Raw genomic sequence first — 24,755 nt, forward strand, 5'->3', positions numbered from 1 at the left:
GTACAACAGATTCGTAAGCCAGGAGGCGAACAGAAGGGGAGGAAAACTTAAGAGTTCGCCTTAGGAAAAAGAGTTTATGGTTAGCGTTTGCAGTTACATAATCAATATGAGTGTTACAATTAAGATCGTTTGAAATCCACAGCCCTAAATATTTACAGTTAGTAACTTCGGAGAGGAAGGTGTTATTAATACTGTAATAAAAGTGCAAACGTTTTTTTTTATGTGTTATTCTCATGAAAACTGTTTTTTTTTTCAACGTTGATCACCATCAGCGCGCCATTCGCGACACCAGGAAGCAACCTTCTGAAGTGCACGGTTAAGCAATAATTGATCGAATTAGGTGTTAATTTTGGAATATAAAACACAATCGTCAGCAAAAAGTTTGATATCAACTGGGATATCTCGTACAATATCATTGATGTATATGAGAAACAAAAGTGTCCCTAACACCGAACCCTGGGGTAGTCCAGAATCCACCGCTACTGATGCAGATTAACTGTTACGAAAGGAAACAAACTGTTTTCTGCGGGTTAGGTACGCAGCGATCCTATCAATTTTAAAACATTATGCAATTTATTGAGTAGCTTTTTGTGAGAAACTTTGTCAAATGCCTTAGAAAAATTCATGAATATAGCTTCAATTTGTGTACCATTGTTAATTGATGTTGCAAAATCGTGGATTGTTTCTGTCAGCTGAGTACACGTCGCGAATCCTTTTCTAAAACCGTGTTGATAATTGCTTAAAAATTATGGTTATCAAGAAAATTTAGCATTTCATTATGTATAATGTGTTCCATCAATTTGCAAGCTGTTGATGTTAGTGAAATCTGGCGATAGTTGTTTATGTTATTTCTGCTTTCACTTTTATGTAATGGTTTGATTCTGGCTGTCACCCAGTCGTTCGGTAGATCACCGTCGCGTAATGGTTTATTAAATAAAACATGCAAATACTCGGCATACCCACTCGGCATATTTTTGAAGAAATAAATTTGGGATGATGTCTTTCCCCGGGGACTTCTTTACATTCAGTTTTAACACCATATTGAAGATGCCTTGTTCTGATTAAAACTAAAGAATTCATTATTTTTAAGTGCACTTATTGACGATGGCAAAAATTGCGTGCAGTGTTCATATAATTGATACTGCAATAAAACGCGCTAAGCGTCTCAACGCGCTGGCTTGCACGTGGGAAATTCTTAATTCAATTCCGCCTACTGAAGCATGCGGCCGTGGCCCAATGGTTAGAGCATTGGGATGCTGTACTAGAGATTCTCGGTCCGAATCTTGCCATGAGACAATTTATTTATTATATAGATACATACAAACGAGAGAAGAAGGGAGACCGAGGGGCTCGCGTTTTGTTAATCATGACCATACAAAGCCAACAGACAATGAAGCCAAGGAAAGCATCGGGGAAATTAGGTGTGGCTGAAATTGAAATGTAGAAAATGAGAAATTGCACTTCGGCGACGGCTATCAATCCACTCACTAACTTGGGTATTTATGTTTACTATATCTAGCCCTGGGAGTGTTAGTTATATACAGGGTGTCCCAACTACCATGCACCAAAATTTTAAAATATGCATATGCCACGTAGCTGGACAGAACCAAGGTAGTGTTGTTTGCCATCGCTTATAAATACTCAGATTGTATGTTGCATTCTGCCTAATTACATAATTAGTCTTAATTAGCCAAATTCTCAAATATTTTAATTAGATGAAAAGTGTCAATGAGAAAATTGTAGAGCAACACGAAAAACTCGCGATGCAGCTTTCTGTTGCTCAATACGTGCTACATAAAATTGTTTTTCCGAGCGTGAAAGAAGCCCGCGAATGCACTCAAAATTGCCGCGCGACTGGCCACTCGAGACACAGTCTGTTTTACTGTCTCCATCAGCCGCAGTTGAGAAGGCGTATGCGTTTTCACTGCAGGCAACTCGTCATAAGCATTTACTTACATTAGAGTTCACTACTCTGCTGTGTTCAAATTTCAGATCAAAGCTACAACTTCTCAATGCTCGCAGTGCACAAACTGAGTTTCCGCCTCCCGCGCAGAGCGAGAGAGGCCAAAAGTGCGCAAGCCATTAACGTTTAATAACAAGTGGCAGCGACACCAGTCGAAAAATAAGAGTGAAGAATACTTAACAGTGCGACAAAACACGCATATGAAGGGCACGCGAACACCGTGCTGATTTACCTTTCATCGCATACATAACTAAGCAGTCTTCAAAATAATTACCGATAAAGAAGCTCGGAGAAAACAGGGACCCAAAGACGAATGTACACTTTTGCACAAAAATGCCTCGGCATGACACTCAAGATAACCCGGAGGAAGCGGCAACAGAGTTTTTCGGCTAAATTATATTCCAAGCACTGCGCAGAAATCTAATTCAGCGGTAAGCCCACAAACCAATCTGCAACCAAATGTATTTTACTTACCGTACGTGAGTTGCAGTTGCGTTACTATGGTGATGATGTTCATGAGAATGATGACATGGTAGTGAAATTGGGGAAATGAAGGTTCTGTTATTATACAACTTGTTGAACTTGCATAGACTGCAAGTATATAGCACAAGTACCTTCTAAAACGAGAACACACGATAAACACTGTCCTGGTCAAAAAGAAAAAAAAAGTTATAAAGCAAAGAGAAAGCAAGCCGCATCCACATTGACGTGTGAGGCTTGCGCAGCGACCCCATTTATATTCAGCCTTCAGTTTCAGTGACATGCATATGGGCCTGTATAGGGGGGAAATCAAGAAGTCTCGGCATCCCTAAGCTCGCGGGAGCTAGGATAAACAAACAATCGGGAAACCGCAGGGCCCTGAGGCGAAGTTCATGCAGCGCGAAGAAGCCGACCTGTGTGCCTGATGAGGAGCACCCGGGGCCGGCCATTGTCGCCATCCTCGGGCGAACCGTCCGGCAGCAGCACGATGTTCCAGTCGAAACCTCCGAAGCAAAAGTAGGACGACTCGATTCTTGGGGGCTGCGCTGCTCCCGATCCCGTTGGCGTGCCGGGCGCTGAGCCGACGGGGCCCCAGTCTTTCTGCAGCAGCGAGAGCCAAAGCGTACGCGCGTCATGCAGCAGCAGCGGAAGCAACTTGCTTCAGTCAGTAGCGGCTTCTGACGACGTGCCGAGAGGAGGGTGCGAGGATGCCCCTCCCAAAAAGCGAGCGCTTGGCGCAGCTGCCGCGCTGTTGTCGGTTGTCAGCGGCACTTCGCCTTGTCGTCGCCCACACTTTGTCCCGCGTCCCTGTCAACGGCCGTATACCGTGTGCTCGTGCGTGCGTGTGTGTGTATGTGTGTGTGTGTGCACGCCCACCAGCCAGTGTGAAAATGTACTTGTTATACTATACGAGTTTGGGCTACAGGACGACGTGCTCAAGATATCGCTGTCGGCTGACGGGAACCGGTGGAAGCTCTCATAGCTGGCGGCTGCTAGTGAAAGAATTCGCTAATATCATTTATTCTGCGTTCGCAACGTTTCTTTCTTGCTTTCTTTCTTCGCGCCCTTCCATGTTTTATTTCATTAGATTCATTCTTAAAACGTTTTATTCAAGGACACACATACAAAGGCGCCACTGTTATATTCCAGTGCTCGATTAATACCTGTTGGCAATCTCTTCAAGAAAATGCCAACAGCGATTAAAATAACAGCGGTTCTCGACGCGAATGTTACCCCAGGCGAATATAGAAATGGTAATGTCATCGGCCCTACTTCGAAAATGAAGCACAGTAATTATCAGTTACATGGCATAAATAATTGTAAGCATGTTCTTCATAAAAGTAAAATTTGGATGTACAAAGACCACTAAAAATTCTTTTTTTTTTTTCATGGATAGTTAGAAAATGAACTGCTGATAACAAATGGTGTTGCACTTATTTTGCTATGTGATTATGCTGCACGTGGCAGGAAGAAGGAAGATGCTAAATTAGAGTTCTTTATTGGAAGCAGCAGTCGCTAAGCAAAAGAGAGATCAGGTTGGATGCATGTTAGTTTAATAATTATAATTATTTAAACTAAGGTGCAATAATTATTTTTTACTGTCCCATGAAGCTACTATGCACATTATAATGTTAAACCTGGTGCTGGCTGAAAGTGTTTCCGTGCAATAATAATAATAATAATAATAATAATAATAATAATAATAATAATAATAATAATAATAATAATAATAATAATAATAATAATAATGCACAGAAAACAACTTCGTCTGGCAGAACAAGATTCAGCAATTACGAGATCAGAAACCACGCAACATCATGCGTTGTTCATTGAAAGTTTCTTCAACGCCAGACACGGATGGATCCGAAGATTTTTGCTACGTACAATACTGCATAAAACATGCATAGGACATGATGAACTGTATCACGAAAAACAGGTCACAAGAATAAGGCAAGGCATAGACGTGTTTTGTGGCCTGGTGACCTTGTTATCAGTTTTTCGTGCTGCGGTACATTATGTTCAGTCAACACCTACAGCCCAAGTTCTTCGAAATTTTCATGTATTGCCATGAGGGTAGTGATCACGCATCTATTTGGCCAGCCGCAAAAGGCACCTGAACAATATCAGCGCGCCTCGTCGGATGAAATAAAAATAACCATAGTTTTGGAACTTACTTTATCTTAATTTTTTTAGAACACTCGAGACCTGCACACGGTTTGGGGTATTACGGCTAAAGGAAATTGCAACGCCTGAGGAATGCCGTAGTATCATAAGTAATCAATTAATGATCTGGCACTTACAATTCCCGTGAACTGCCATTTACCTCAGGTGTCCCTCAGGGTAGCGTTCTAGGGCCTTTATTGTTTTTAATATATATTAATGATATTACCAGCGTAATCACTGAACCCGTTCAAATAAAATTATTCGCTGATGATTGTGTGCTGTTTCGTGAAGTAACCAGCCGAGGTGATCAGATAACCCTGAACAATAACCTTCAAAATCTTCTTTGTTGGTGCAGTCGCTGGAATATGGAACTAAATGCTAACAAGTCAGTGTACATGAAAATAACTAAAAAATTAAATAGCCTATCTTTTCCTTATGCCCTAGGATCTGTACCGCTAACCGAGGTGAGGGAATATAAATATCTTGGCGTCACAATAACAAATAGCCTAAACTGGAATACTCACATTACTAACGTATGTGACTCAGCCTTTCGTAAACTTTGTCTGCTACGTCATAAATTAAAGCTAGCTCCCGTTGAAACTAAACTTTTAGCCTACACATCACTAATAAGACCAAAACTTGAGTATGCATGCATAGTATGGGACCCTTACACCAAAACTAACATTGATGCACTAGAAAGAATTCAGCGTAAAGCAATCAGATTTATTTTCTCAAAGTACCGCATGACTGATTCCCCGACAGCACTAATTAAAGAACATGGTATCCAAACACTGGAAATGAGAAGAAAAATCCCGCGGGTAAAATTTCTTTTTCTTCTTAAATATAACCTCCTTTCCCTCACCCCAGAGCCTTATGTAACGCCAATGGTTGCACGCCGAACACGGCATCGCCACGCTGACCCTTTAACTCCCTATAATGCCAAAACTAACGTCTTTAAGTATTCTTTTTTCCCACGCACTATTACGGATTGGAACAATTTACCTCAGTCGCTACTAACCAGTATTGATTCCCTTGACAATCTCAATTATTGACATGTTGCTCTCTTGTGAATTGATTGCTGAAGTTTATCCTTGCGTTATTGTTCTTTTACTTCGCTTAAATTGTATTGATTCATTTATAAACATGTTCTTTATTTGTTTTGGAAATTTCTTCATTACACGAGCAAGTGTTCTTTTCCGTGCTTTGTACTCGCAGCTGATGGATTGGATTGGTATTCTGCGCACTCTTAATTTACGTCTGGTATCGGTATTATCTCTTTTTATCATTGTATGCCGCTCCTGCTTGGGCCACGCCAAGGCCTGCAGTATTGTATAAATAAATAAATAAATAAATAAATAAATAAATAAATAAATAAATAAATAAATAAATAAATAAATAAATAAATAAATAAATAAATAAATAAATAAATAAATAAATGACAACAGCAAAGACGAATCACTGCGCCGGAATAAAAATTTTAGCAGAAAGAGTCACTAAAACGCAGACAAAATATATGCAAAGCAACACAAAACCGACTACAATATGACAACACACAGCATAAGTCCGATAATTCTATATAAAGTGTGCTCGCAGCCGCCACCCGACAAGCGCAAGAGAAAAGACGTTAAGACAAAAAGGTCCCAATAATAGGAGTGGAGCACCCACTTTACAAATAGATTATATCACAGTGAATTACCGAAATAATGCTTAATGTTATTATTTTCCGAGCCGAAAAATATAGTTCTGGTATTTCAAAGCTTGTTAGAAGTTAGTCTGCTTATTATGGAAGAAAGATGTTTGAAATGTTAGCGATTGGCTTTTTATCGTCTACTTGACTTCGCTTCGGGATGTTATAATTAAAAGATCCAGTAAATTTTATGTAGCTTCTTTAATGCGAAATGTGTTATTGAAATCTTGACTGTTTTCATGCCTTAGATTGAACGATTTTATATACAGTTCATGTAAAAACAAATATTGGATAGGTATTGTGTTCAGTTCTACAAAACGTGAATCTGTGTGTTCAAGATCAATCAAAATGTGATGCAGTGTAAAAAGCGCTTCCTCAGTTCAACACTACCTTAGGCCCCACTGCGACGAGAACTATGCGGACGGAACAGACTCGCCTACAAGTAGCGGCCAGAAAGCGTTGTAGAATTCTTTGGTGCCACAAAACGTGGTAGCATCCACGTTACGAAATGTCGCAAACGTGAAAGCATCCCGGCGAGCGTGAACTCAGGCCAAGCGTGATCTCGCTGGCGCCAGCGCGTCATCACAATGCCGCGTAGGAGGGCCATGTACCTGCTGTCCCGCACCGCTGCCCCTGTGGTGGTGGTGATGGTGGTGGTGGTGATTGAGGAGCTGCGGAGGCACCCGGATGTCCGTCTCGAACACCGTCATGGCGTTGGCCAAAGACAGCTCCAGCAGGAATTCGCCCGTCTCGTCCGAGAAGCGCCGCGACTGTAGGTCTGAGATGAGGATCCAACGCGCAGCGCCATGCGTCGATTCTTCCGCCGTGAAGCGAACCTGCACCGGCGGGACACACTTTGGCATTCGTGGTGGGCTGAACACGAAGCCTATGCTGTCATATGATGATCAAAACATTTCCTTAATTTGGTTGTGGTGGCTAAAATGAGAAAAGCAGCGCAAAAAACAAAAAAAAAAAAAAAACATTACGGCAAAACCGATCTACTATGATTGTCCAAGTTATGCTAGAGCCATTTGCACGGCACACATATGTTATTCAACTTTCATTACAGCCGATTGAGTGGAGCGTGACGGTGCGTCCGTTTGGCTTAGTTGCTTTTGTACCCCAACGGACTGCGCTTGTCTAGAGGCCTTCTAAAAGCCCTCCTCGCGCGAACGGCGCATGCGCGTTATTGAACGGCTATGAACGGCTATAGTTGTATGGGCAGAATGTTGACTATATTGTACTAAACATTGCGGAGCAGGTGACAGGAACGAACGAGCAACCTGAATAACAGCAGTCGGCTTATTTGTGTTATCTCCCACGCAGATAAACTGTTCACTTTACTAAGTCGCAGTCCAGGCAAAAATAGTGACAATGATGAGCGTCCACCTTCAGACATGATGCGCATCATTGTGCAGTATGACGCCAGTTTGGAGATATGCGCCATCAAACTCGCCTTAAAATTTCACTTTTGTTCCACTTACTTTTTTACCAAAATACTGTTTTATACACTGAAGCAGAAAAGTAACTGGAACGCCCATGTATTTCGCCCCCCCCCCCCCTCCCTTTGTGAAATAATACCGCGAAACTGGTGTGATCGTGGAAATTCTTCTTTCTTCTTTTCTGGGGTTTTACGTGCCAAAATAAGTTCTGATTATGAGGCACGCCGTAGTGGAGGGCTCCGGATTAATTTTGACCAGCTGCGGCTCTTTAACGCGCACTACAACGCAAGCACACGGGCGTTTTTGCATTTCGCCTCCATCGAAATGCGGGAGCCGCGGCCGGCATTCGATCCTGCGATCTCGTTCTCAGCAGCGCAACGCCTAAGCTGACTGACGCCTTAGCTGACTGCCTTAGACGCATCTACTTGAAAATTCGTTTCAAGTGGATGCGTCTTGCAAACTCACCGGCTACAATTCGTAAATTGCAATATGTGTCGTAAAGTAATTAACTAAGAAATTAATTAGTGAATTTTGTTAATTAGTTGAATATGTCTTTCGATTTCTTGTGCTACTAATGTCCGCCTCTTCGAATAACCCATCTCAACGATAAGAATTATGCTACCTGCCACAGGCGATTTTTAAAAATTCCGTAAGGCTTAATTTTGTGCACCCGGTATATATCACCGACGTTGCCGTAACTGGCCTGTATGAGCTCGTCTCATCTTTATCACCTTTGCCTTCGTAGACGAGGGTCATCTTCATGAACCTCGTCCCAACGTTCATCCCAACGTACATTTGTCCATTTAATTTTCTCTTGCCGACGACCGCCAGTACCACGTCTTCCCCTGGCAAAGCGCCACGTCACCGTCTGTCTGGTGGCCGGCACCATGAGGCGCTCGCGATGCCCACGATGTTTACAAAACTGCTCCTCACGTCGCCGTTGTTTCGCGATGGCTCGACGGTGGGGTAGCCAAAGAGTCTGGTACTGTTGCGTGGTGAACGGCCACAACAGTAACAAAAACACCCCGGGCCTGCAGCCGCCTGTAAAGTTCTACAGTTTCCTGGATAAATGGTATGAAAAATAAAGCAATCAGGCAGGCATATGAAGAAACACCGTCCGCAGATTCAAGTAAGTCGGAATGCGAAAGTTTGCCGTTTTCCTTATTGCTTGCTTTTATTCGTGGTAGTGTTGCTGTTTCGCCTTGTTGCCAGTCATCGGCTGCTTGCTTGTGACGACGACAATATCGCTGCAGCTCTACTTCTAGGTACTACGAGTGACGCATTGTGTGTGGGTCGGCTGATTTGCGCGTGTGACACACACTGTGCTTTCTCGTGTTTGTTCGACAGCGCAGCGCTTGATCAGTAGCATTTCTGTAGTTGAAAGTTGCAAGCAGTTAAGTGCTCTAGCACAGGCGTATGAATATGTAGCCCATGTGAAAAGTATGCAGACCGTACTGTGTGACATATTCGCGAGTTGTGTTGCGAGAGGAGGGCAGCGGCAATCCGAATCGCATTGGCCTTCAGCCGTTCTTTATTACCGGTGCAAGACGGGCATTTTCAATCATGATCAAGCACGATCTGGATGAAAATTTTCGATTGAGATCAAGAATGGACGCCGCTGTGCGATCTAGCATTCCGGATCAAGTTGGTTGAGATTACTCAGCGTGACGGTGCAGGCAACAGCCTATTTTCGTGATCAACAGGATTCAGATCGTGCAAATCGTGGTCGAGAGTGCCCGTGTAGAAACACTCGATCCGGATCGGACTCGATCGCGATCCAAATTGCCTGTGTGACAGTGGTACACATTCGTCATGGATTTCGGGACCTCAGAGACATCACAGTCGTTGTGTCGTGCGACGCGATGGTAGAAGTGTCTTTCTTGGATACTTGTGAGGCGGTTTGCGACGGAAATTTCCTTGACAATTTTTTTAGTATTTCACGAATTCTTTGCTGCTTTCTTCGTTTTTGCTTTCACATGCATGCAGTGATATCGCATTACATCACGCCGCTTGCTGCACCTGCACGAAGCCGCCCGCTGCTGCAGACACTCAGCGGTGGCGCCCAGCTGAGGCAATGAGCCCCAGTGTACCCTCAAATAATGAACCCCAGTTACAGGCCAGAAGCCCCTCGATTGACTGCGTGACCAGATAAAATTACTTGACTTGGCCAACACAGAAGAGGTGCACGCTTGTCTCCTCTTTTTTCTGCACTCTCTGCTAGGAAATATGTAAAATTTCACGGGCGCGTGTCGGCCCTTCGTGTTTTCGAGGCTGTTGTGGTATTGAACGGCAGGCTTGTGCGAACAAATTCGCGGGAGACCCAATATTGGCAGCCGGTACTCCCGTACACAACACGGCGACGCGACCGCGACCTTGACCGCGCTGCCTGCCAACTTTTTCACTTGCGGTCGCGAGCGGCGCTGCTCCACACCTTCCGCAGCGCCGCTCAGCCTAGGTTGTGAAGTCTATAGAGAGCAGCACGTCATGGCATGCCATACATGTAACAGAGAAAGTACGTTACTGTGGCGGATCACAATGTCCAATGTGCTTTAATGAGAATGCAGACTCATTTTTACAAAGATGTTCTTGCTTGAGAACAAGTACCAGCCAATAGTGACAGCGAACATATTATTAGCGAAAGCGGTCGGCCAAAGACCGACAGCTCTTACGACATGCAAGGAATTGCAAATTCGGCCTCTGTTCTGGCGCCCATAGCAATATCTGCAATAGCAGCAAGATGACACTCATTATTGAGGCTTACTCCTCAGTGAATGCTCCTTGCACAAGAGTAGCGTAGGCAGGTATCATGCAAGTAAGTCTTCGATGAGATTGTCAAGACAATAAATGGTGGTTATAGTAATATTAACACAGTATACGCCTTACACCACGCGCCTTTTATCGCACTCTAAACACGGCTTCACTGGACATACGCAGAAAGCCTCAGTTAGCTTTCCCCGAGGCTAAACAGCGTACCTTGTGGTGCCCGAAAGCCGCAGTACTCCATGTGGAATGAATGTTAATGTCAATCCCCAGACGCGCCGACGTGTGCCGCATAGTTGACCATGTTTCTAACAAACAAAAAACAACTCTTTCGCTGGTACCTGGATATCGGTACTCACCTGCTTTTCGGAGAGGGCTTCGTTCTTCGAGAAGTGCTCGCGATTGAGCAAGGTGAATGTGAAATCCAGGTAGCACTTCCACCCTGGAGCAGCGTTCCGAATGCGGAGCAACACTCCGAGCACCTGTGGTGACAAGGTAGTCAGAAAAAGGATTAATAATGCGCGATTTATTTAAAGGGACACTAAAGGCAAATAATAAGTCAAGCTAGAGTGACAGATTAGTGCTCGAGAACGTCTAAGGCATTAATATCATCACGAACAGAGCTTTAATAATCGCGAAATTTAGGTAAATGCAGGACGCGACTAGAGACTTCCCCGAGGAAATTAAAGTGCTAACCCGATGACGATGGCACTCATAACTCTGTCGCTGGTACTCAACCACTCGTAATAAAAATATCATTGTATTGCATTATAAAACAAAATAAAATGCTAGTTGTCCAGTTCTATTTGGTTTTTAGAAAAACAACTCATTGACGTTACCCTTGACAACGACGCGGGTGGTCGAAAAGTTTCGTTTTGCTGCACGCGCTTTCGCGTTTCAATAGTTTCGTCATCGCATAGTGCTGCGCTTGTTTTTCTGGCTCGCGAAACTCGCATAAACTGCAAGTAGCAGAGAATGCCACGTCCATGTGATGTCACGGGATTCCCGAACGGTCCACGCCACTCGACCAAGAGCATCTGCAGCGGCAAATCCAACGATCTGTCTTCGCTTGTCTGCGTTTTGCGCAGAAAATCGTAGCGTCGTCTGTCGGGCGCGGTTTTACTCACCGACGGCAGTAAAGCGCGGTGATGATGTATGCAACGTCACCACTCCCCGTTTGGGGGCGGGTGATTGATTAGAATTGCACTAAAGGTATGCGGACCCTTCAGACGAAAATTTCTCGCAAACTAAGTCATTTCTTGGCACAAAACAAGCGCTGCGAGGTTTCTGGAATGGTATTTCAACAGTCCACGTCGACTTAGTATTTACTTTTAGTATCCCTTTAAAGGCGCAATGACTGCGAAGTAAGCGGAGCAAAGCTGCGTCTTTATTTCCTTGCTTTATTTCCGACGCGTGTTGTCAACTCACGTACAACTGGCAACTATAAAACATTGCTAAGGATGATTTGCAAGACACCCGGCTCATTCGAGCTCGTTTTAATTTTTTTAATGACAGGAAAACTGCTCTTCACCACCTCCCAAACTATTCTCCAGGGAGAGCAGCTGAAATATAAATGTAAGAACGGGATGAACTTGCGCATAACGATGTGAACTATTTTAGTGCTCCATTTGCACAATGTTATGCGGGTAGATATTTGACGCAAGCTACGTTGTATTGTTGCCATCCTTTATTCTCATATCAAGCTCTTAAAATCTCGCATGTGCAGGCATCAACACACTTTTGCCATTGTTCAAGGGCACCGGATTTCACGCGACATATACGTTCCTGGCACGATGCCATGTAAGAAAGAAAAAGAAAGAAATAGTAAGCTTCCAGGATTTAACAAAGCGTGAAGAAAGTGAGCCAAAATAATAGACCTGCTTGCAACGACGCAGCCGTGTTAGGAAATGTCTGTCTCCAAGAGCATGGCGGGCACAAAGGCGAGTATAAGCCCTTTCCGGAGAGTGAGACGACTTCGTGTGGGTGCGCGCGCGTTCTCGGCCAAGAAAACTCAGCGCTGTCGGGGATAAGCTGGAGCGCCCCTTAGCCGGGATGGGCCGTTGCGGCAGACTGAAACAAGAAAGAAACAAAACAAAACAAAAACCACAACTGAAACAGCCAACGAAGAGAGGGGCCCTTGAAGCACAACGTCCCTGTGGCCCCCGACGACAGCACGTTGCGTTTGCATGGTGCCAGCATTGACCGATCGAAACAAAGGCCAGACTTTTCTGGCGAGACACGTCAGCAGATATCTTGGACGCTACTTCCCAAGAGTGGCTCTGCAAAATGTCAACTTTCACGCCACTGTGCCCTCCATGCATCCACCGTCCTTATTGGCCGCCCCGACTGCACTATGGGCACAATAACGACCATCATCTTCTCGTGTCGAGAAAACATGCACGCCCCTCACTTTTTACGTTCCCACAAGAGACTGCATTCAACGGTCGTCTAAACAGTACTCGACCTATAATGCCTTAGGGCTCGCTCCAGCAAAAAGTGAAAATAAAACTAAGCTAAGCATGATGTACGGGGAGGGGGGGAAGGGGGGAAGGGGGGGGGGGCTTTTGTGACGATATTCTATGGCGCCCCGCAAACTATTCACTAAGATGCATCACAGGAAGCCGTTGAAAAGCGACCAGCCAAGTCTACCAAAGCACAGTTGTCTGCTTTGTAGGGTTTGTTTAAGGCCTTTCCGATAACCGTCAAAGAAAGTTTCTCGCGGATGAGTTGAAAACTATAAATGTAATGAACTGCTTGTACACCTATGAGCTAAAGTATACGGACCAGGGATAGCGCGATAAAGCTGATTTCCTCCTCTGCCTGTGATAGCAACTTGAAATAGAAGACTGCAGTCCAAACTTGGCATTGTGTACTTTCCAGTGCACTCGTAAAGTTCAGTTTATGCACGCTAATTACAAAGCAATAAAAAAATTCGTTGCTTTCTTGATGTTCAAAATACTTGAAATGTTTGAATAACTGTCGGTAATGTTCACCATCAAAATACTGCGCGCTGGCGTTCTCAGCCTGCGCTTCAGCCTGCCCTGATGGAAATACTTAGGCGTGCGTGCACGGAATAGACACAGCTCAAAAGATATTCTGCCTCAAAAAATAAATAAATGAACTAATGTTTAGACGTTTCATAAAAAAAGAGAGAGAGAAAGCGCCATTTAAGGATGAGATATGGCTATCATTCTTTTGAGCGTTTCTCAGGCAAACCAACCCACAGAGGTTCTTTTTTTTCGTTTTCCCATTTCTTTCTTTCATTCTTTCTTTAGAGCTTACACTGACGCGATCTACTGGTACTCAAGCTCTTTTACGGCCTATATGTAATAGTTAAATAGTGAAAGGCATAATATCAGTTTCTTTGGCCTAGACTATGAAAAACAAGTTTAGAGCCGAGTTTTCTTTTTTTTTTTTTTGTCCAGCCATTCATGGACGTACGATAAGCTTTTCACTTCACGACGAACTAAAACCTCTATTATATGTCTAGAATTTCGCAAAAACCGGAACGCTATACATTGCTACCTTTAAGAAATGTCAACAAGGTGCATTTATATGTATGGGCTGAAACTGCACTACGTAGACTTTTCAGGATGACGTGCATAATTGCTATGAACGCCTGAGAGCTACATTTTTGATATAGCGAGTTTAAAGCATGCTTAGGTCTTTCAGTATGTTATCTCGGCTCTTGATCACACAGCACTGGACCGTCTTTGTACTTTGTAACCAAGTATTTCCCGCAGTAGTAAAGCTAAAGTTCAGCTCTTCTCCTCAATCGTTGAGGAAAGCTACAGTCGACTACATTAACGTAACATTTTCTTTAAAGATGTACTGAATAGAAAATTTCCTGGCCAGACTTGTGTCGAGATATCATTAATTTCTAGCTGCTGCATCCGTGCCGTCCGAGCCGATTGCCTTCAAGTGGCAGTTCCTACGTTAGGACCACTTCGCAGACACCAATTACAAAGCCAATCCGACGTTGTTGGGCATGCTGAGCATGCCATGAAAAGGAGGGAGTCTGGAACCTGACGCTGCATTTTGTGTCAGGTGAGGCATAGTCTAGTTAAGTTCAGACCGATCGCAGTCTGCGCACAGAGCAGAACCATGCGGTTTTAGTGATATAGTGAAGTTTGACGGCAATAATCTCCCTCTCTCTCTGCGCGCGCGCCTGTGTGTGTGTGTGCGTGCGCGTGCGTGCGCGTGCGTGCGTGCGTACGTGTGTGCGTGTGCGTGTGTGTGTGTGTGTGTGTGTGTGTGTGTGTTTGTTTCACTCGTGCGCGTGAGTGTGTGTGTGCACACTCGTGTGTGCGTGTTTCACTCGTGCGTGTGTGTGTGTGTGTGTGTGTGTGTGTGTGTGCACACTCGTGTGTGCGTGTTGCACTCGTGCGCGTGTGTGTTTATGTGCCTGTGCGTGATATATATACAGGGTGTCCCAGCTATCACGCAGCACGATTTAAAAAAAAAAGAGGAACGGCGCCACTGGAAGCAAACTTAGTGCGTATTGTTTCCAGCACAGTGGAGTAAGCGCCAGTAATTTTTTCGTTACTGAGATTTAATTAGGTAATTGTAATTAATTATCTAACTCGAGAAGTACTGCTCTAATTATCAAACTGTCAATGAGAAAGTTGTAGAGCAATATGAAAAACTCCCGATACAGCTTTCTCTTGCTCAAAACGTGCTACATGAAAGTGTTTTTCCGAGCGTGAAAGAAGCCCGTGAATACACGCAAAGTGCCTCGAGCGGCCAGTCGCGCGTCAATTCTGCGTGTATTCGCGGGCTTCTTTCACACTCGGACATTTATATTGTGACATTTCTGGTCAGTTTTATTTTGTGAGCATAAATTATATTATAGGTTTTAACGTCCAGAAGAAACACAGTAAGGTATGAGATACGTCATAGTTAAGCTCTCCGGATTAATTTTGACCACCTAGAGTTCTTTAACGCGAATCCTATGCGAATAACTGGCCTATCTCATAACTATCCAGTGTTGCGTGCGTTTTTCAGAAGCTCCTTCATGCTCGAATGGTTTCGTTTTGTAACAAATTCAACTTACTCTCAAGCACTCAGCTCGACTTTCGCCGTAAAAAAAGCCCAAACACTCTTCTAGAGGACTCCGCTCATGTAGTGAACATGCTATTCGATACAAACAACATAGCACTGGATCTTCTAGTAGATTTGCACAAGGCATTCGATATATTTGATCATAAGCTGCTGCTCAAGAAATTATCATTGTTAAGATTTCAAGGCCCACGCCAGAAACTATTAAATGACTATTTTGAAGATCAGTGTCAGACAGTTTAAATTATGAACACAAACAGCGACTACCTGGCCATAGAGTCTGGAGCATCACATGTGTCAGTATAAGGCTCCTTATTGTTCAACCCCTATGTATGCTACCTGGCTGAACTTCCTCTCATTTCGAAGGTATAAAAGTTCACGGATGACATGGCTAAAATTCTGGCACATGGAAATTACCACATTGGAGTCAGTGTTTTACAAGAGGACATATCTAAAATCATGGGAAAACCCAATTAAACTTATCCAGTATATTTATACAGTCATTAAGGTGCTAGCTGCTCCTGTATAAGCATTAATTATTCCTCGAAGACAAAGTACCTCAGATTACTATTTGATGAAACTTTTTCATTCGCACAGCACATCGAATACCTTGCTCAGAAATTTAGAGCCGTTTGCGCCATGATATACACGTTAATGTCGGTGTGTGACGTAAAAAAAAAACAAATACAGCACAATTTATAAGAGTTTGGGTGAATGATTTCAGAGTTATCGGGTAACATTTCTTGGGTTAGCATTGCGGTATAAGCTGTCTGTACTGAATATCATTTATAATTAGTGTAACGATGAATATTGTATATGGGAGACTTAGGAACACAGATAGCTCATCGCAGTTAATGAAACAATTAGAATGCTTAACGTGAAACAACTTTGTTTCATTGTTCTGCTGAAACACTTTTATTCTTATAGATTTAAAACAAAAAAAAACATTAAAATACGTCAGCTTCGCCACTCTTCAAGGTTTGTTCTTCCTAAAGTTTATAGAAATTACGGGAAAAGAACACGATAGTTTTACGTGCCGTTTCACTTTATTATGGCTGCTTAAACTACGAGCATCACGTCATTTAAAAAAAAAACATGTTTATGGGTTTGTTTTTACTGCAAGATTGTGTGTTTCAGCTTCGCTGGGTAACCATCTGTACGGAGTGCTTGGGCGGTAACTTTTTTTTTTTTTTTAACAGCGAAGGTGTTTAAGCCAGCCGTAATTTGGGGTTCGTATCAAGACAATATCATCATCAGCAATGAAGATAGACATAAACGAACTTTCTTGCCGAGGCGGGATTCGAACCCGCGTACCCACGGTCCCAAGGTGAGCGTCGTAACCACTAGGCTATAGAAGCACTTTTTTTTTGAACATGGTATTTATTACAATGAATTAAATGTTGTATTTACAGGAACTATTTACAATAATATGAGCACCAGGTGGACATAACTAATCAAACGTCAACGAGCAGTCCATATGAAGATAACGTCACACACAGCAACCCCATCCTTCACAGCAAAAACTTGTAAGGGGAAGTTAAACACCTCATCAAAAATGGATACCAAGCCGGCTGACATTCTTCTTAGTCGTAAGTGTCCTTTAAGTGTATGATCATCTGAACGAAATGTGATCTCGAGGAAATTGTTTTATTGCGATAGCAATTATATGGACACTCAAAAGCAGATTTCTGCCGTCGCCGTCGCCGTGAGGTTCCGTATGACGTCAATGGAGATGAAATCGTTGCCGCGCGCCGAACGCTGTATGTGCGAGTGAAAGGGCGCGAGGGGCGCGCGCTTTCACGGGGAGTGAACGCACGGCGGAGAACAAACGCGCGTTTTGCGCCGTGCTCCCTTAAGGGCTGCAGAAGTAGGCGTCTCTTTCCTCCTTTACAATCACCATATATGTAGAGCAAACGCGCCTTCTTCTGACGCGCGAGAGGCCGTGGGGGAGGGGGGGGAGGGGGAGGGAAGGGAGGCGACGTTTAGCTGCTGCACCAAGTGCCTATTTATATCAGAGGCTCCGGCAACAGTCACCAACGCCGCACGCATTTTGAGCGAACGCGGGCAAAACGCCGACGGCGTCGACAACAGTTCTGCGTGTTGCCGGTGCTGCTGCATGTCCAAGTTTATACAGCTGAATAAGCTAATATCATTACTCTGTATAGCTCTCTACAAATTTGCTATCGCAATTGATGCTTCGGCTTTTAGGTGAAACTGCGACAACTTTTTTTCTGCATTTCGGTCTTGCATACGAGATTTCCATAGGCCATGAAGGCCTATCAGTAAAAACATATAAAATGGAACATCTTCATACGATGCAACAAGATATCGGATACTTTGATAATTTAGATCAAAATATTTTTGCAAATTTCTATGGATAACATGCCATTTTATTTTGGGTAGGCTATACAAGCACGCTTGCAGAACGTGCATTTATGCGAACTATATAACTGCGTTCGAGCGTCGTCGTCTTCGTCCACAGCTGGCGCGTTCACACGTCCTCGTGCCAATGCTCTGCGAGATGAAGAAGAGGTTTTGCACGCTATGCTCGGGAGAGAGATAAAGAAAATGAGAGCGAGAGAGAGAGACACGTATTCACGAGGCGGGCCCGCTGGAACGCGTTGTCGGCATTGCAACGCGGTGGAACGCGGTGTCGGCAATGTAACGCGCTGTCAGTGTTGCAAACTGCGCTAAGCAACGCGCAGTGACGGCCGTAAGTTCGACAGATAGAGAGAGAGAGAGAGAGAGAAACACTTTATTTTCATGTTGGGTGGGTCGACAGATAGAGAAAGAGACGCATTCACGGAGCGGGTCTGCTGGAACGCATTGTCGGCATTGGAACGCGGTGTCGGTGTTGCAAGCTGCGTTAAGCAACGCGCAGTGACGGCCGTAAGTCCGAGACACGTGAAAAGACATTATCATAATCATAAGTAATAAGATGAAAAGTACGTGCGCACTTCCTGGAAAATGCTGGGCTACGATCACCCAGCTGCGCTGTTCCAAGCCTTGCGCGGCCGAGTGCAAGGTTAGGCGTTTTTTTTTTTTCTTTCCTCCATAAACCGCCTCAGTTCGCCGCGCAAACGTCAACTGCGAGGCCTTCTCTCGATCACCAGACGCTGAGATAGTTTTGCCGGCCGCCTTCTTCGCCACTATAGAGACTGTGAGGAACCGAAGAGTAGTTTACGCTACGCGATCGTCAGGCGCCCGAATGTAAACAGCAGTTGCGAGCAGGCCGCAGGGCCTCTGTAAGGGGTTACGGCCTCATTATATGGTGATTATGCTGGTATGCTGTGATCAGTGAGGATGAAAAGTGCAGTGGTCGGTGCATACGCCTGTTGGGCTGGTCTGATCGCGATGAGGAGGGTGTTTCGGAGAAGTGACACAGTCTTGCAGTTGTAGTGACAGGCCAAGTCAAAAGCAGCTGCGAGCGTAAAAGCAAAGGCAAGGGTAACAGCATTGTTCTATGCAGGCTGCTGGGTCAACAAGCAGCCTGCTTTCGGCTTGCTCTGATTCTGCAAGCAAACGCGGTACGCTACTTTGCGACTACTGCTTGTCGTGTATGTACTATGTCTTCAAATGTTGCAACCAGTGCCGGACAGTATTGAAGATAATATCTTAGATAATATGTTAGATACTCTTTTGGTATCTCGTATCTGTATCATAATACGTCTGGCAAAACGTCTATCAGTATCTGTATTACCAATACATGAAAGAATGTATCGTGTATTTTAAGATACAAGGAGGAGGAGGAGGAGAGAAAGAGAAGGCAGGGATGTTAACCAGAAGTGCGTCTGGTTGGCTACCCTACTCTGGGGGACGGGAACGAGGGAATAGAAAGATGAGATAGAGAGAGGAGGGGGGGGGGGGGGGAGGAAGGACACGGTGAGCTCGCGCACGCACGCGGAGGGCCTGAGCAATTCAAAGGCGTTCACATAGGCTAGTCGTCTTCAAGTAAGACAACAGTGCCTTCACAGCTTTGTGGGCCGACGAGCGATGGGGACGGTCTTCAAGGAGCAACTGCACGGACAACGTTAGATCGTCAAGTCGTCGCAATGCGTTCGATAAAGTTTGTCTTTCCGACTGAAATCGATCGCAGTGACACAATAAAAAGCACAGTACGCCTTCGTGAAAGCCGCTCCCAACCACAGCCGGTATAGAAGCGATGCCTCACGTCGGTGAATCCCGGGTGGAGGTCGGAGTTGGAGCGAAGGGTTCAGTTCGTATAGCCTCGTACGCCTTATATTTGGGGTGTTCCACTCTGTTAAAGAGAGCTTGCGTGCCAGGTGACGAATCTGCCTTCCAGCGTCTGTACTGGAAATAGGAATGTGAACGCTGTGTAGTTCTTGATGTGACTCTGGCGCCGCTTTGTCAGCGAGATCGTTTCCACTGATCCCGCAATGGCCAGGTAGCCATTGGAAAATAATTTCGTGGCCTTTCTGTTTGACGTCGTGGTGAAGTTTGACAATTTCGTACGTTAGTTGTTCGTGAGCTCCACGTCGGAGAACTGCCTGCATACTTTATAAAGCCGGTCTCGAGTCGGAAAACACTTTAAGATACAAGACACTGCTATCGCGACATCACCGTGCGAAACTACGCGGGCGATTCAGAAAGCAATTCGGCCAGTTTCGGTTTCAAGGAGCCTCCCAAGGGGAACTAATTGGTCGCGTAGCTCCCACATGAACTCCGCTATTCAAAATTTGATCGTTGAGCTAGGTAGTGTCGAGGACGGGCTCCAAAGTACTCATTTGCTGTAGTCACCTATTGTTGATCATTAGAAAGTTAATTAGCGTAACTTCGCTAATTACGCGCATAAGTGCGGAAACTGCTCTATATCTAGAGGCCGCCAATCGGTGCACTCGAATGGTAAAGATAACGTGACCAAGATATGTATTTTTTGAATTTTAAAAATTTGGTGCAGCTAAAAAAAAAACGCCCCGTAGATGTATAAGAAATTTGCTAATTTATCGAAGTAACTTAAGGTAGAAATGAAAAGTATCGTATTGGATACAATAATTGCGGTAGTATTTTGCAGCTGTATCTAAAATACTTGTTGCCCGAATATCTTGATCATGATATAATTGCAAAGTACTTTTACCCAGCCCTGGTTGCAACTCATTTTCATAAACGCGCTTTGATGAAACTTTCATTTTCGGTAAGTATATCAGCATGGTTTACATAAGCATGTCACACTGTACGTTGGAAACTCGCAATGCTTTTCTTTAGACAATATACTGTGCCGTTTACATTTGCAATGCCGCATAATTCAGAAAATTGTCGACGAACATGCATGGCGCATATACGGCAAACAATAACAAAACTATTAATCGATTCTCTTATCTGTATTTTGCTACGAAATGAAGGTCACATAGCGAAGATTGTATATGGGTCTGTCAGACGCTAGCGTGGCCAACATACTCGCACACGTATGGAGATGCATTTTATATAGAGATGTATAAGACATGCATTCAGACATGCAAATAAAAACGCACAACCGCTTAACCCCTTAACCGTTTTATTCTTTTGACAATTTCTGTGCTCAAACTGCTTATTTTTTTTAAATTGATATTCAATATTTTCCTTCTAAAAAGCAAGTTATCGGTGTTGAAAAAAATTCCAGCACATACTAAGTCAAATTAGCATATTAACGTTTATTATTGCTCATGATAAAGAAGGCCAACTACCTGCTGGTAATCAACAATAAAAAAAAAGCAGAGCAAGAGCGCTGTTCGGGAAGTCTGATCAATTCATCAAGCAATATTATATTTAGGGCTCCGTGTTTTCGGATAAATCCGAAAAAATCCGATAAACAGTCGCCGGTAAATTATTTGACAATTCGGATTTATCCGATAAACTCCGATTTTAACGGCCAATATGGCCCTGTTTCGTTCTATATCGAAAGTTTTATTCTGTGTTCTAAGCCGTCATTGATACATCAGCCCGTTTGGCCGATATAAATTTTCCCTCACGTCAACAGTATATCGTAGACCACACCCATCGCACATTTAACAAAGGGCTTGTCGCGCATGGAGCGAGAGACGTATGACCGCTTGACGACTGTCGTAAACCTCATGGATACTACGCTGCTGTCGCTGAAAAGTGGAGACCGACAGTTGAGAGGAACCTTTATGATGCACTCCAGTACACCAGTGAATCGTTTTGGTATAGTGTTCAAATTGTGAATCTAAATGTGAAGCATTAGTTACCCCGCGCGTTCGAAACCTATACGCCAATGTTTAAGTTAGTGTTTCTTGAAACTGACGACATGAGCCAACTCATGAGTGATTTTGCGAACTATCAGAGCTAACTAATCAGTAACATTGTTGAACCCCTGTTGCTTTGGAGACTTCACACTGTCCAGTGGCCAGTGCTTTCTCGCTGCGCGCTGAGTCTTCTAGCGGAAACGTTGAAAGGGCATTTTTCAAAGCTGAGAATTGTCAATCGAAAGGAGCGTGCTTCCATCAGTGACAGTAACCTTGTAAAGTATGATTGCGTCCATTACAACAAGCTTCAAGCTTGTAATACGCACAAACGAAGATGTTTTGTATTCAAGTATTTGTGCTTGTGTGTATATGTGTTTGTGCGTTCAAACCTTCCAGACAACAAAAATACATTTCGTGTGTTCTGATGTTTTCGTGTGCATTTCATCTAAGACTTTGGAGTATTGAGAATAATGCAACATTAAACTCCGAATTTCGGAGAATTGAGGATTTACGAGAAATAAAGTCCGATTAACTCCGAATTTCCGCCAGAAAATAGACTCCGAAAAACACCCTCTGAATTTCAAGAAATATAAACTCCGAAAACACGGAGCCCTAGTTATATTGAACGCCTTACCAGGGATGCCCAAAAACGGAAGCCGAGGAGCCTTCGTGGGAATGTCCTTCACATCGATGCGCCGCCAATGACGCACACTCGCAATAGTGTCTTCTGAGCAGTCTTCTTCATCTGATGAACTGCTAATTTCAAAGTCATCGCTATTGTTTGCTTCCAGAAACGAAGTAAACTTCGGTTTCTGAATCACTATCGTCCAAAGAGCTGGACGACGGCGATATGCTTCTTTTCCGCAACAACGTACCAGAAACACATGTGTCGCCTCCACTGGACGCCATTTTTTTTAACACGCGTTTCCCCCCAAAGAAATGTGAAACGGCGTTTGAAAAAACAGAAATTACCTGGCCAGTGCTGCCATCCGCGAAGCGACACACCAACTAGCCCGCACACGAGCGTGTCTCGTTCAAAACGCTCAAAAGGAGATTTTATCTCGAGCGGACTTGAAAACGGTTTTCGGACAGCTCGGTTAAGGAGTTAATCACTGTCCCTATCCGAGTCCGAGAGCCAGCCGATGCATAAGAGGCAGAATCAGCATAAAAAAGTCGGGACTTTTCTGATACAAAGCTTGCCCGACGATTTCTGCCCCTTTTAGGTTTCACGAAGCCATGTGGATTTGTGTTGAAGATGTCGCCCTTTAGGGAAATCGCTCTACATGCCTGAACCAGATCTAGAACAGAGTACGCGGAGATGCAGCACTTTTTTTTTCCTGTCAAATGGCATCCTGAAAATTTTTCAATCCGTCTTAATTCCACGCCTTGCCAGTGTTCCGAAACCGTTATGGGCTCATCGGTTACGACTAAATAAACCGTAGCAGTATAGGAGCCGGAAATGCTACAGTTGGAATTTGCTGTGGTCAATTAAACAAACACAGCCGGATGCGATATTTACCGCTGGTGTGGGCAGCCCCGGGGAATCGGAGCTCGGTTACCACGCGCCGACGCGACCGGCCGCGGAAACTGATCCCGTGATTTTCTCAGCAGCCCGCGGCGCCAACCACGGCTGGAACTGGAAAAGCGAAACCGTCCACCTGAGAAGGCAGCAGCTGCACAAGCTCGCACGCTTCACTTAACGGAAAGATTGTTCATGCCCGCCGAGGTAAACCCTTGATCTTCGCAGCGTTGCATTGCGAGCTGCGTGAGCTGATCCGGCCGCCGAACGAAATAGTCTGTTGTCCGAATGACAAGCGCTAAACGCATTTGGTACGTTCTTATTTATCTTCCTTTTACCTCAATCTTTCATCCTGCTTTATCGAATACAGGCCTCGAAGAAAGAAACAAACATCGACGTCCAAAGAAAGCAGCGAGGCGCTTTCCCTCTCTGGCAGGTTCGGCGCGGCCCATTTCCTCGGAATCAGGGTCGCTGAAACAAAAGGCCGCATCAGCCATTTGTTCTCCGCGCCGGAACTCGAGGCGCGGCGGTCCGTTTCTTCTCGACTTGCGAAACCCCGCCGAAAGGCGCCGGTTTCTCTTCTTAGCTCGGTATCTAATTGAAGCGTGTGCTGAAGCACCGCAGATAACGTCCTCGGCAGAGTATAACGTCCCCAAGAAAAGTGCAGACGCGGTGGTTAAAAGGCGAAACACGAACCCCGGGTCTCGAGCGAAATGAGCAACGCTGTAAGGAAAGGCCGAAGACAAATATTCGTACGGGGTTCACGGCGACGGTAGTGATTGCGAGGTTGGGCAATCGTTGCGACCAATGTACGTGCAGACGTGAGGAACAGAGTGGCACGGCTCGGCCGAACTCGGACATTAGGCTAACAAGAATTGAGGGTTAAATCACTGAAGAAGAAACTCTGTGAGCTCAATCGTATCAAATGAACCTGCGCGAAGAAAGAAACTGAACGAAGATACACACGCGACAAAGCTGCAGCTTTCTGCGCGTAAAAAGAAAGGTAGAATTATGGTGTCTGCAGCCACCAGTCACACGCATAGCGAAATCTCACTGCCTTTTGGCACTGCGCAAACACGGAGTGGACAAAAATGAAACGTCTTTTCTAAGGATTGGCCAACGTGGTGGTCAACATCTGTGTTGTGCAACATCTCGTCACAATATACTCAACATGATAAAAAACGTCGGCAGCAGCAACACCATTGTCTGCATGGAACAGCTTTCCTATAAGTCGCCATGACGTCTTTTCGTTTGTCTTCAGTGCACACGTCGCGACTCTTGCTTACGAAAGTTACCCAAGGTTTATCGTGCATGTATTTTTTTCTTTAAGGTTCGCCACCACGGAGCGTGCTGCAGAACTGCGGTTTCTTATTTATTTATTTATTTATTTATTTATTTATTTATTTATTTATTTATTTATTTATTTATTTATTTATTTATTTATTTATTTATTTATTTATTTGTTTATTTATTTTAAGGGGGG

At 44.4% G+C, this 24,755-nt stretch overlaps 1 protein-coding gene across 1 annotated transcript in view; it reads right to left on the bottom strand.

Moving 5' to 3' along the window:
* Positions 1-24,755, bottom strand: part of LOC119436155 (uncharacterized) — a 251,254-nt gene that overhangs the window by 53,585 nt on the left and 172,914 nt on the right. The window contains exons 3-5 of the mRNA XM_037702919.2: positions 10,855-10,977; positions 6,905-7,129; positions 2,857-3,043 (exon numbers count right to left, since the gene is read on the bottom strand). Coding sequence (XP_037558847.1) covers positions 2,857-3,043; positions 6,905-7,129; positions 10,855-10,977 — 535 coding nt within the window. The remainder of the gene's footprint in view (positions 1-2,856; positions 3,044-6,904; positions 7,130-10,854; positions 10,978-24,755) is intronic.

The sequence above is a fragment of the Dermacentor silvarum genome, chromosome 1 (assembly GCF_013339745.2).
Source record: "Dermacentor silvarum isolate Dsil-2018 chromosome 1, BIME_Dsil_1.4, whole genome shotgun sequence".
Taxonomy (NCBI): domain Eukaryota; kingdom Metazoa; phylum Arthropoda; class Arachnida; order Ixodida; family Ixodidae; genus Dermacentor; species Dermacentor silvarum.